This window comes from Cololabis saira, chromosome 4, assembly GCF_033807715.1.
Source record: "Cololabis saira isolate AMF1-May2022 chromosome 4, fColSai1.1, whole genome shotgun sequence".
Classification (NCBI taxonomy): Eukaryota; Metazoa; Chordata; class Actinopteri; order Beloniformes; family Belonidae; genus Cololabis; species Cololabis saira.
This window is the reverse complement of record NC_084590.1, coordinates 43,020,214-43,032,768: the sequence shown is the minus strand read 5'-3', so window position 1 is coordinate 43,032,768 and position 12,555 is coordinate 43,020,214. Positions and strand designations below refer to the sequence as shown.

Sequence of the window (12,555 nt, the reverse complement as noted above, 5' to 3'; positions counted from 1 at the left end):
CTGTCCTACATTTCATCGTATCTTCAGAAGGTTGAAAGTCTTTTTAATTGCAGCTTTGTTTTCTCGTCTCATCTCCTTCCTGACTGTAATTTTCATTTCAGTGAATGATTGAAGACGTCTGTCGTCACGTCTCGTATCTCTTTGTTGCCGTGAGGCTTCAGAGTTGTAACCGCTGCTCTGCTCTGCCCCTCTCCCACCAGGCCAAGCTGATCGTCCCCAACAGCACGGCGGGGCTCATCATCGGCAAGGGCGGGGCCACGGTGAAGGCGGTGATGGAGCAGTCCGGGGCCTGGGTGCAGCTCTCCCAGAAGCCCGAGGGCATCAACCTGCAGGAGCGCGTGGTCACCATCAGCGGCGAGCCCGAGCAGAACCGGAAAGCCGTGGAGATCATCGTCCAGAAGATCCAGGAGGACCCGCAGAGCTCCTCCTGCCTCAACATCTCCTACTCCAACATCACGGGACCCGTCGCCAACTCCAACCCCACCGGCTCCCCGTACGCCAACTCCACCGAGGTGATGCCGGCGGCGGCCGCCGCCGCGGCCGCCACCGCCTCCTCGCTGCTGGGCCAGGCCGGCCTGGCGGGGGTCGGCGCCTTCCCCACCACCATGTCCAGCCTCTCCGGCAACGACCTGCTGGCCATCACCTCCGCCCTCAACACCCTGGCCAGCTACGGCTACAACACCAACTCCCTGGGGCTGGGGCTCAACCCGGCCGCCGCCTCGGGGGTGCTGGCCGCCGTCGCCGCCAACGCCAACCCGGCGGCCGCGGCCGCCGCCAACCTGCTGGCCTCCTACGCCAGCGACGCCTCCACCAGCGCGGGGCACCCCGCCGCCGGGCTCGGGGGCTTCTCTCTGGGGTCCCTGGCCGCCGCCACGGGCGCCACCAACGGCTACCTGAGCGCCGCCTCGCCACTGGTGGCGTCGTCCCTGCTGGCCACGGAGAAGCTGGCGGAGGGAGCGAAGGAGGTGGTGGAGATCGCCGTCCCGGAGAACCTGGTGGGGGCCATCCTGGGCAAGGGCGGCAAGACGCTAGTGGAGTACCAGGAGCTGACCGGCGCCAGGATCCAGATCTCCAAGAAGGGCGAGTTCATCCCGGGAACCCGGAACAGGAAGGTGACCATCACGGGGTCGCAGGCCGCCACGCAGGCCGCGCAGTACCTGATCAGCCAGCGGATCACCTACGAGCAGGGGGTGCGCGCCACCAACCCGCAGAAGGTGGGCTAGCCCCGCCAGGCCAATCACAAGCCAGGAGGAAAAGAGGAATAAAAAAAAAAGAGTGGGGGCTTGGGGGAGGAGTGTTAAAGAGAGAAAAGCGAGAGAACGGAAAGAAGGAGAGGAGAGCGGGAACGTTGGAAGGAAGCGTTTTCCTCGCCGTGTTTTCAGTATTCTGTATTAAAAAGGTTTTTGACGCAAAGCGGGACGAAGACGAAGAGGAGGGAGAGGAGCGAGTTATCACGCTGAAAAACCAAGAAAAAAATGTGTAAAATGTAAATACGGTTTTATTACTTAACGTCTTTTGGGATTTTTTATTGTTTTTGTTTTTCTTGTTTTTTTGTTTTGTTTTGTTTAGTAAATTAAGCTGTTTGTGTATCGTGTGGACAGAGCTAAACGCCATGTAGATGGGGGGGGTCGGCATGGAGGGGGGGAGGGTTGGTGTTTACAGGGTACGACCCTCCGCCCCCCCGACCTGAGACCACCCCCACCCGCCCCCCCCAGCAGCCCACACCCACCCGTTTATCGTCTAGGAGATTTGCCCCATTGCCCCGCCCCCCCCTTACCCCCCCCACCCCAACCACCACCACCTCCCTCAAAAGCCCCCTCTCACGACTCGCCCCCCCACCTTACTTGCCCCCCCCACCACTAAAAAACAAGGTTTTATAATAAGCAAGACGTCGTTGTGTGAGAGAAGAAATGTCCTCGCCCCCCTCCCTCCTCCTCGCCCCCCGTCTCTCTCGGGGGGGCGGCCGAGGGGTGGGGGGGAACTCCAGGGGGGTAGTGAGAATCAGTGGGGCATTTCTTCGTTATTGCACACACACACATGCACACACACACACACACGCCTGTGATGCCCACAAGCAGCGCGGCCCTGCAGGGGGCAGCGGCACCTAGAGCCCCCCCCGGGCCCCCCCCGGCTCTAGTGGTGGAGACAGAGCGTCGCGTCTTTGCCGTCTCTTATAATAAACCTATTAATGATTATTACCGTAGGAATCATCTCCATCGTCACTATTTATTAACGAGATCACCCACATGAAGCTCGGATGTTTCGTTTCTTATCGTTGAATTCAGGTTGACATGAATGTAAATGAGACTATTTTTTGATTTAAATCTTTTTTTGTTTTAATGTCAGTGGACTGAAGATGAATAGTAATGTCACATAGTGTAATATATGTCTTATTTAAGTCCGCCCCAGGCGTCGGTATCATCGCAGCGGAGGATGACCTCACGTATCCGGTCAGAGAGAGAGCGCACATGCACACGCCGAGGCCCAAAACTACCACGCCATCTCTGGTGCTAGAGAAGGGAATAGGTCGCGTCGTCGTCGGCGATGGACGGCAATCGACACGTCCAGAACCGCCAGAAAACGCCTCCCAAACGCTCATGCCGCAGACTGCAGAGCAGCTGAATTCACTTTAAAGACCCGGTCGTGGCTCTAGGAACCGAAAAACCACGGCTCAAACGGCTCGTAAAAACTCGCAGCTAGAACCCGGCGCTGCTCGGCCGGCGGTCTGAACCCCTAACGGGTCACGGAGCACCTAACACTAACATACTACTGAAATGCAAACATGAGTAAAAGGAATCACTGACCCGGGTCCGAGTCTGCAGGCCCGGTCGGGTAGACGAGCGGCCCGGCGACAGAGCTCACTTCTGCAGACGGGAGGCTGCAGGTCGCCCCCGGCAACAGGTTTACCGCCCACTGTAGACCCACAAGGCTGCTGAAGATGCTGTTGATTATTTTTGTTGTTGATTCTTTTTTTTCTTTTTTTTTGTCTTTTGTGTTTTGTTTGTTTTTTAACAAATCGGAGTACACTGAATTTTTTTATTTTTGATTTTTTTTTTGTCTTAATGCACTGTGAAGCCAGAGAGCTGTTCTCCTGACCCGCGAGGTCGGGGGAGCGTGCGCTAGATCCTGACTGGATGGGTTCTGTATGGCAGGGAAAACAAAAAAAAAAAGGAAAAAAAAGAAAACATATATGAAATATATGTGGAAATGCATATGAAGAACTTCACCAGACAGCACGTCATATCTGAATACTGAAGGAGGAGGAAGAGACTAGGTCGATGAAGAGGATCAATCAATTGAAGTTGAGATTTATCAGATTCTGCTTTACCTTATCTTTTGGGGGGGGGGTGGAGCGGGGGGGGTTAGGTGTCCAGTAGCAGCTTAAAGAGACTGGAAGACATTTCTAAATTCAGTCCTCTAAAGCAGCTGTGTTTTTCTTTGATAACGAGGGTGTTCTGCACGTCCCTGGACGGATGTTCAGCTCCGACGAGGCTTCAGACAGAATGTAAAATGCTAAAAACCGAGGAGGGAGGGAGGGAGGGGGGGGGGCTTGCATTTGATCTGTTGACCTAAATAGCCTTGTGATGAGAGGGAGTCGCCCCCCTCCCTCCAGATATGAAAGGAAAAACAAAAAAAAGCTAAAAGAAGCAGGCCATTTGGTTCTGGTGAGACCAATCCGACCCATAATCCTCCTCTGTGCCGCCGAATGTGTCACTCTCTGTTGGAGCGCCAGTGAGGGTTTATCTCCGCAGCTTGGTAAGGAGGCTTCTTTACTCCCATCTAACACCATCCACACTCTCCTCACCCGCCACTCGTCCTCAGTTTTCCAGTGCACCCCCATCCTGACACCCCCCCACCCCCACACCCCCCGCCCTCCTCCTCCTACCACATCGCTCCATGGGTGACTATGTCTGGTGTTACGATCGATGCATGTCTGCTGCTTGCCCCAGCAAACGCCGCGGATCCAGTCTCTCCTCGGAGACGACCGCCATCCGAGGAAACAAGAAACTAAACCTCACCTGCAGAGGAAGTCTTAGCTCAGAGAAGCTCTCGCCCGCCGTCTGGATCCACGAGACAAACGGGAGACAAAAACGTTCATTTGGAGCATGTAGCTGCACAAACATACACATATCATAAGGGAGAATTCTGACTAGTGTCACCAGAACAGCTGAGGAGGAAGACACCGGTACTGTGCTGTATGCAGTCTGTGGACAATTTATCCTTTATTAAGTTCAAATAAGTCCAAATTAGATGATTTGCTGCTTTTAAGCATTTCGTATATCACTGTAACCGGAATAGGTTTGTGTTTTGGACTCAGGCCAGCGAGCTATGCGCTAACGTCCAGTTTATACAGCAGAAGTAAACATATTTACACCCGTGGAAAAAAACAATAGCTCTGGTTTCCATAGCGATAGTTTCCATGGTAACTGTACGGGTGTGGATTTTTTTCGATTTAAAGCCACAAATTGATGTATAATTAGTTTTGTTTTGGGTTTTTTCTTTTGTCGTTTTGAGTGACAGCTGTGTTGCAGTCTTCGGTGTCGGATAGCAGTCGTCACTTTAGCAGCTACCTTTGTGCCCAGCAGAGCGCCGAGTCGGCAGGCGGGGGCAAAGCCAAGATATTTGTTGTTTTTTTTTGATAAATTAGATAAACTAAAGTCACTCTACGTAGCAATGCCACTTCTGGCCACGTGGGGGCAGCATATCACGTGTCAACCCCAGTGTACGATCAACAAAGTGCACCGCTATTGGGACAAAGTTTATTATCAGTGGCTCATTTGTCAGCACAGCACGCCCCCATGTGGTCAGGAGGGGTATTACTACATAGAGTGGCTATGAAGAATTAAAATGAATTATCTACAACGTTAATTAGATTATTTCTAATGACAGTTCTCTGTCCGAGGAAATGCTGCTTTGCAGATATCAGAGCCGTGCATACAACACAGTACAGCACATTTAAAGGGGCGGAGACGCGTCAGATTCCCAGTAGAGACGCCGGGCGACTTAATGAATGCGGGACGGACTTCTTTCTCATCTCAATTAAAATCTAAGTTCATCGTTTACACGGCCGTCATTCACTTTATTTATCGTAATATTAGGCAGTCGAGACAAAATGTGACAAGTACTGGAAGCAATACATGTAGTAACTCGTTGTGTTGTCCTGTCTCTTATCCTCTTATCTGTCGTAGGAGCTTCTGGATTTGCCTGTAGACGTTGGATAGGTTCAAAACATTTTATTTAATTTGTGGAAAATGCTGCTATTTAATAAGAACTGGTGTACTAAAATAACAAGGTTAAAACATATCGAAATCTGTCCTTTAGCTGGAGATTGCTAGTTTCAAGTGGCAGTGTAATAATACTGTTATAAGCTGAAGATAAGTTAAGAATAGTGTCATTCTAACAGAAATGAGTGAAACCTGTGCCAAAATAAGTCAGAGTTAAACTGTAAGTGTGCTCATTTAAACCACATTAGGTAAGAGAAGACCTACTTTTGTATGACGTAAATGTGAAAAGTGCCAAACGAACCATATTTGTGGAGGCGCGAAGTTCTGGCAAACATTTCTACGAACAAAGTTGGCTGACGGACGAAGCACCTCGGTGAAGACAACGCGTTGAACCCTCTCTGTCTCTGTTAGCTAAATGTTCGCCAGTCGTCTGGGTGCCGCACCTCCCAGAATGCAACAGCACTACGACTCTGGGGCTAGACTAATCAATACAGCGATAGGTTACTAATGCTAAACAAAATGTGACTAGATAGCATTCTTAAATACAAGCCTTTTATAGTTCAAAATGTATTTTGTGGAAATAGATGTTATCTTTTTTGCACGTCTATATTGCATGATATCAAAGTGAAGCGTGGTCACACACAAAAAAACTTTAAAAATAAAAATAAAAAAGGGAAAAAATAAAAGAAACTGAAAATAAGTGAACAAAAAAAAATAAATTAGGCGGTCGGTGGTTTTTCAGAAACAAGTCTTTGCATGCCGATGAAGGGTAGAGCATTTTGATATTTTCTACGCGTTCAAGTGTTGGTTGTTCCTCCATGGTGCACTACATGTTTGTTGTTACCACAGAATAAGTGTTTTGTGCTTCATTTGACTAACCGAACAAAACTCTTGAACAAACTATTTTGCTACACGTTGAGCGAGCTTGGACTAATAATGTTTCCGTTGCTACTGGATACACAAAAAAAAACAAAAACAAAAAAAAGTAGAGACTGATCTCGCCCATGAATGTACTCACCTCTCCATACGTCTGCATATCACTCTCCGAGCTGTGGCGTGCCGGCGAGGCCGACACGTGTTTCTCTGTGTTTTTGTACTCTAACATTACTAACCCCCGACACATGTGTGGAGCTCTCAGTATAACTATGTCTTCTGCCCCCCCGACCCCCGACCCCCATCCCCGCCCCCCCTGACCCCCCAACGCTCTGAGCTCTGGCTCGTCATTGATATGCACCTTAATGACCTCATGTATGACATGGAGCATCTCAGGCCCCGCCCACTGCGTTCCAGCAGCTCGGGAAATAAGATTTGGAAAAGGGAGAGAGTGATCTCACACTCACTCACTCACTTACACACACACACACACACACACACGGGTGTGTGCGCGGCGTCGCCGGCCTCCCTCGGGCGCCTCGCTGCAGACTCTGGGACAGATTGTGTTTTCACTCCCTTAATCTGCGTCCGAGGGTCCGATCCCGGGGGGAGGAGCCACGCCGTCCGCCGCCCGGCACCGCCCGGGTGTTTCATCGCTTCAGATTCTGACCCCCAACCCCCACTCGATGATTTATTGGCTTCAGCGTCCAAACTGTCCTTTTATTTAGTTTCTCTCGTGCACGAAGGTTATTTAGCATCCTGACAGAAACTAAAAAATGGGCCAAATGAACGAGAGCGGATCAGAGTTTCTGTTGTTGCGGGGCGAGCCGGGCCGGGGCAGGGCGGGGGTCACCGTGGGAGCAGACGTGCATGCTCTTCTCCATCCCTGTCTGTCTGCTCCCGCCCCGCTCCGTGCTCGTGGGTTCTCTGTCGCAGCGTAGCCCGGCCACTCTCTTGTTTCATTTTCTGATTTTCTTTTTCCTGTGATGTACGGAGGAATGTTAAACGTAGCCCCGCCCCCCCGACCTGCTCGCCAGGTGACCTCACGGTGGCTCCTCCTGGTCCACCTGTACCTCCACCCTCACCCCCTCCGGCACCGTGTGGGGCCCCCACCCCCCCACACACCCCCACCCCCCCGCGGGGCCCCCCCACCCCCGTCGAAGCACCAGCAAACTGCAGACTGCATTTGTCATATCACTGTTTCTCTGTTCCTTCCTCTGGCTCTGGTTTCCGGTGTGTACTGTATGCTCTAACCCAGGCCCGTTTAACAAGATGCCATTTCTGTGTGTAACCTGTTTACCCCCCCCCCCCCCTCACACACACACATGCACGCACACACACATGCACGCACACACACACACTCCAACACGCCCTCTTGTTTGCACTTTCACTGCCCACTCCTCCTCCTCTTCTTCCTCCTTCTCCTCCTCCTCCTCCTCCTCGCCTAAACATACACACACTTTTCTCGTCCTCCGCCTCCCACGAGTCTCTTCTCTCGAGTGCCAAAATAGAACAGAGGGGGAAAACAACAACAACAACAGCAGCAGCAGCAACAACAGCAACAACAACAGCCATTCCAAGCGTTTCTTTGAGTTGTTCTTGTGTGTCGGACATCCATCCTGGAAGCACCCATGAAGCCAGCATGCTCCGCCCTCATAACATGATGTCGCTCATGACGCCTCAACTGAACTTGCCCCCCCACCACCACCTCCTCCTCCTCCTCCTCTCCTCCTCCTCCTCTCCTCCTCACCACCTCCCACAGACCAGGATTAACCCTCTGCAGGCCGGCTGGCTGCCGGCCCTCTGCCTGCCTCTAAAACAGCCTAAAACAGCCCGCCCGCCTCCCGCCCGCCCGCCCGCCCGCCCGCCGCTCATGCAGCTGCTTCTTCCTAACTCTGTCATCTCTTCAGCCTGTGGGACTTCATTGATGTGTGCCATAGTGTTGGGGGCACCTTTCACTCTCTTCACCTGCCCCCGCCCCCCCCCCTCTCTCCACCTCTCTCTCTCTGTAACCCCAGCTCCTTCTCTCACTCTCGCTCCATCTGATTTTTCTCAATGGGAAAGATTCAAAAACTCCATTTTTCTAATGACGATCTTGTTTTTTTTTTTGTTTTTTTTTTGTTTTTTTTTTCTGTTGTTGTCGTTTAACATCCAAACCACGCACGCCGACACATGCACCGCCCCCCCCTCCCTCCCTCCCACCCTCCCGTGCAGGGGCGTGGGGAGTGTTTACGCACCGTCAGCTGCGCAGCCATCCTCTGTCTTCTTGAACTTTTTTGAACTTTCACCTCCCCACCATGAACTTTATTGACCTTCCTCCTCCTCCTCCTCCTCCAACCCCCACCCCCTTCTGTGTTCATCCAACTGTTTGGACGATAACTCTTCATTCCATCCCCCCAAAAAACCTCTCTGAGACTGTGCAATGCTAGCTGATATGATTGGATCTTTTATTTTGGTTTATTTCTTTGGGTTGTTTTTTTTCTCTTTCTTTGTTTGTTGCTCCTCACCGGGGGACGGTTCTCTGAGATATAAGTCAAATAAATAAAAAAAAAAGAACAAAACAACAACAACAAAAAAAGTAAGAAAAATATTTAAAAAAAAAAAGAAATGCAGACAAACAAGGAAAAAAAAAAGGATAAAACACTAAAAACAACTGTTTCTCCACAATTTAATTTCTTTCTCTCTCATTGTAAATATTTTTGTCAGAGTTTTGCCGAGCTGTAAAGAGAGGAGTGTTAAGCAGAAGGGGGCCGGCAGCATAAAGAGACAGCGGTGGACGGAGAGGTGGATCATTACTCTTCATCTCCTGTATCTGCTAGTTAGGTCTGCCTGTATAAAGGGCCGTGCTCGTTCTGCTGTGTGACCCCGTGCTGTTGTTATAGTGTTGATTTACCTACTTGTATTCGCTGTTTAGCTTCCATGTTGGCTCTCAAGACTCTTTAGATAACTGTGCTCATCGATTACTAACTTTGAGAAGAGAAGCGCTCCCTCAGCGTACGCTTCTCCACGTGCATTCGTCAGTGTTTTTTCTACCAGTGAGTTGTAGTGGCGTTAGGATATTTTATCATCAATGCGTTAGGTATATTGAAAAAAAAATAAATACAGATTTAAAAAAAAAAAGACAAAAAAAAAAAAAAGCTTGGTCATGTTAGAGACATATCGTCGTGGAAACGGCTCAGCTCCTCCACGTGCAGGCTGAGCTGCACCTTTTGTGCAATACAGTCCTAGTTTACAGAGCATAGAGTGATAGATTAGAGACGGTTCGCCCCTGTGGGAGCAGCTCAGCCACTTCTCTCGCCGCCGGCAGAACCAAACCGGTTTCATATCTCCCACATTTCGAGACATCCTGAAAGTATTACAGTGGCTGTGTGAGATAAGACCCCCCCCCCCCTTCCATTTCATCGCATTGCTCTCAGCTCCACTCTTGATTTATGCTGCCTGCCCCATTGCCCTGAGAACACCACATGAGTTATTTATTTCTCAGACTATTATTATTATACTATTAATAAATAACAACGCAACAAGAAAAAGGGAACGACTGGAAAAAGGTGAATTAATATTATTATTGTTTTGTTTTTATTTTTTAGTATTTTAGTGGTTGCTTTTAACAACATTCATTAACTGACTTAAAGATTATTGAATATTTAATGTAATTGTAGCATTGTGTTTGTAAAGAGAAAAAAAAAACCTAGTGAGTTGTGTTTCTTGACTTGTGGATTACCAGTGAAGTGGGCAATCTAGTGCTAATATATATGAGGTCTTTTTTTAAGGATTCTTATTTTGCGACAGCAACAGCAGTCATTATAAATGTTCATTTTAGCATCACCTGTCTTCCGTTGTCTTATTCTTCACCTTCCACCACACTCTGCATCATCACAGTAACACATCACAAGTCTGGGGTGGGACGCGGTGCGTGTTGCCTGCATGCGTGTTCGTCAGGAGTGGACGTGAGCGTGCAAGTGGTGTCTATGCAAAAGTGCTGTGTGTGTGTGTGTGTGTGTGTGTGTGGGTGCATGTGTGTTGCAGTGCGTGTGTGTGTGTGTGTGTGTGTGTGTGTGTGTGTGTGTGTGTTGCTGGGTCTGTGAGGGGGGGGGTGGGCGTTCTGTCCAGTGTCCACCAAAAGCTAAAACCTGTCAGGCTTCCATACTTCCTGATGGAACCTCCTGACGTTATAGCTGCAAACCCTCATCATGTGATCTGACTCAACTCGACTGTCCATAACCCCTTCAGTCACCTGACCAATCAAATCAACCAATCACTGTCCACCACTGCCGCCTCCCCCCTGCGCCATCCTTTGCTGCACACCACGTCAGCCCCATGTGATGTTCTCCATCGATAACATACTACTGTCACAATCTACTGTTACATACTGACAGATCTGGGGATAAACACGCATGTAGAGGTGTTTCTGCTTGTTGTTTTTTTATCTATCTGTTAGATTATTTATAGTTTACAATTCAAAGAAAAAACCCTCCTTAAATTAGGACAGGAGTACCTCAAATAATTTCCTCCGTAAAGAGTCAGTTGACCCAAAATCGAGCTTCTGTTTGACCAGATTTTTCAACATTTCTGTCCCTGTGATTTCTGTCCCAAAACCATGGAGATAAACGGAGTTTAGTTTGTGGGTGGTGCTCACATCACCGAAAAATGACATTTAAAACCAATCAAAAGGAACCTTTCAGTAAAGGAGAATGTGTCCCTGTTGTCGAGAACAGTTTTATTGGGACAATTTTTTTTCTCTCGAAAGACGATGTAGTTGTTGTGCAACAAAAATATAAATTAATTTCTGGGGGTATGGCGACAGAGATCCACGAGACAGACGTGTCAAACCGCACCATGTGTGTATCTCTACACAGAACGAGAGTCGAGTTTGGATGAACTGACCCTTTAACTTCCACGAGTCGCATTTGACTGTGTAACTTTATTCACTTCAAAACATTTTAAAGTCAGGGTTTCTTTTTTCTTCTCCCCAGAGCTGCATACTACATTAAACTGTCCATACTACTGTACGTGCTGCATACTACCTTTTATCAGGTCAGATTCCACCTTAACCTGTTTCCATGCCAACCACGGAGGAGCCAGTTGCACGGCAACTGTCCTCCGCCACAACAAACCAACCAACTAGTCATCACCTTCCTCAACTGACGAGGCCACGCCCACCAGACTATGATCGCTCCTAGACGGAGAGATAGAGGAGGAGAAAGGATAGGAAGAAGGAACGATAGATGAAAGAGGAGTAGTTGTGATTCTCAGGGTGTCTTATATAGATCTACTGTTTAGTCTGTTCTCCAGTCTCTCACTGGTGTCCTGTTGCTCCTAACTGAGCCCAAAGACGATCTTATCCTCCTATACGAGAAATTCTTTGTATTCTTTGATTGATTGATTACTGACCAATTCATCTCAATCAGTTGATTGACAGCATTGATTGACCAATTCTCTTAAGAGACGCTACACGGCCGGCTGAGTGAAGCCCGGCGCTGTAACTAATGTTTACAACCCAAATGAGACCAACAACGCTGTTGAAAGAATGTCTAGGACTTTAAAAAAAAAAAAAAAAAAAAAGAAGAGAAAAAAGAGACAAAACTCTAAAGAGTACTCATTTCTAAATGATGGGACTTTTTCGCTTACTTTCTATGTGACATGAGGTAATGTAATTTTTTTCAATCGTTGCATGTGACTATTTTTATTTGCAATGAAACTGTTAGAATGGATGGTACATTTGTGACGTCGGTGCAACGTTGCGACGCCGCTGCTAGAAGCCAGTCGGCGTCCAATCACAGTGTTTTCATGTCGCAGTGAGGAGTGCTTATGGACCAATGAATGCTAAATGTGTGACCATACAAAGCTGTAAAGGTTTTGTTTATTTGTACATGGTTATGGGTAAAATAAACCATTGAAGCAAATTAACATCTTTAGTCTTAAGGAGTAAAGCCCGCACATGGGTGGAAGTGTTGAGAGCTCGGGTTTAGGCGCGCTGGTCTGAGGTAAGTTGATCCAACGTGGCGCCCCGCTAATCGTAGCTGATCCCAGGGCTTGCATGCTAGAGAGGGAAGGGAGTGAAGGACAATCAGGGTCTGATCCACTTCCACACATCACCGTTCCTCCCTACGGCAGGCATCACAATCAAGAAGGGGCGGGCTTCAGCTCTCTGACATGTCCATCTACCCACAATCCTCCTGTGCACCAGAGTCATCTGATCAACAAACACCTGCACCCCCGCATCCACCATGATTCCACCAACCAGCCTGTCAGCTCCCGTGACCTCTGGCCGAACCGTCTCAGCCTCCTCCATGCCATCGGCTAAAAGGCTAGTCGCTTTTTTTGAGCTGTTGCTGCAAAGCCCCCTGGGAAATGGAGTCACAGTTCACAGCATGGTTCAGTCAACCACTTGTCACTCTCCTTCCACATACCTTTATCCATACGCCACTAAAGAAGTTCCTCCGGCTTCCAGTGAGAA

The 12,555-nt window shown here is 49.0% G+C and overlaps 1 protein-coding gene across 4 annotated transcripts in view; it reads left to right on the top strand.

Moving 5' to 3' along the window:
* The window catches only part of nova2 (NOVA alternative splicing regulator 2), a 109,695-nt gene extending 99,772 nt beyond the window's left edge, over positions 1–9,923 (top strand). For all 4 annotated transcript variants that reach the window (XM_061719860.1, XM_061719859.1, XM_061719857.1 and 1 more), the window contains one exon: positions 201–9,923. In XM_061719860.1, coding sequence (XP_061575844.1) covers positions 201–1,223 — 1,023 coding nt within the window. In that variant the 3' untranslated portion in view covers positions 1,224–9,923. The remainder of the gene's footprint in view (positions 1–200) is intronic.
* The last annotated feature ends 2,632 nt before the right edge of the window (positions 9,924–12,555 follow it).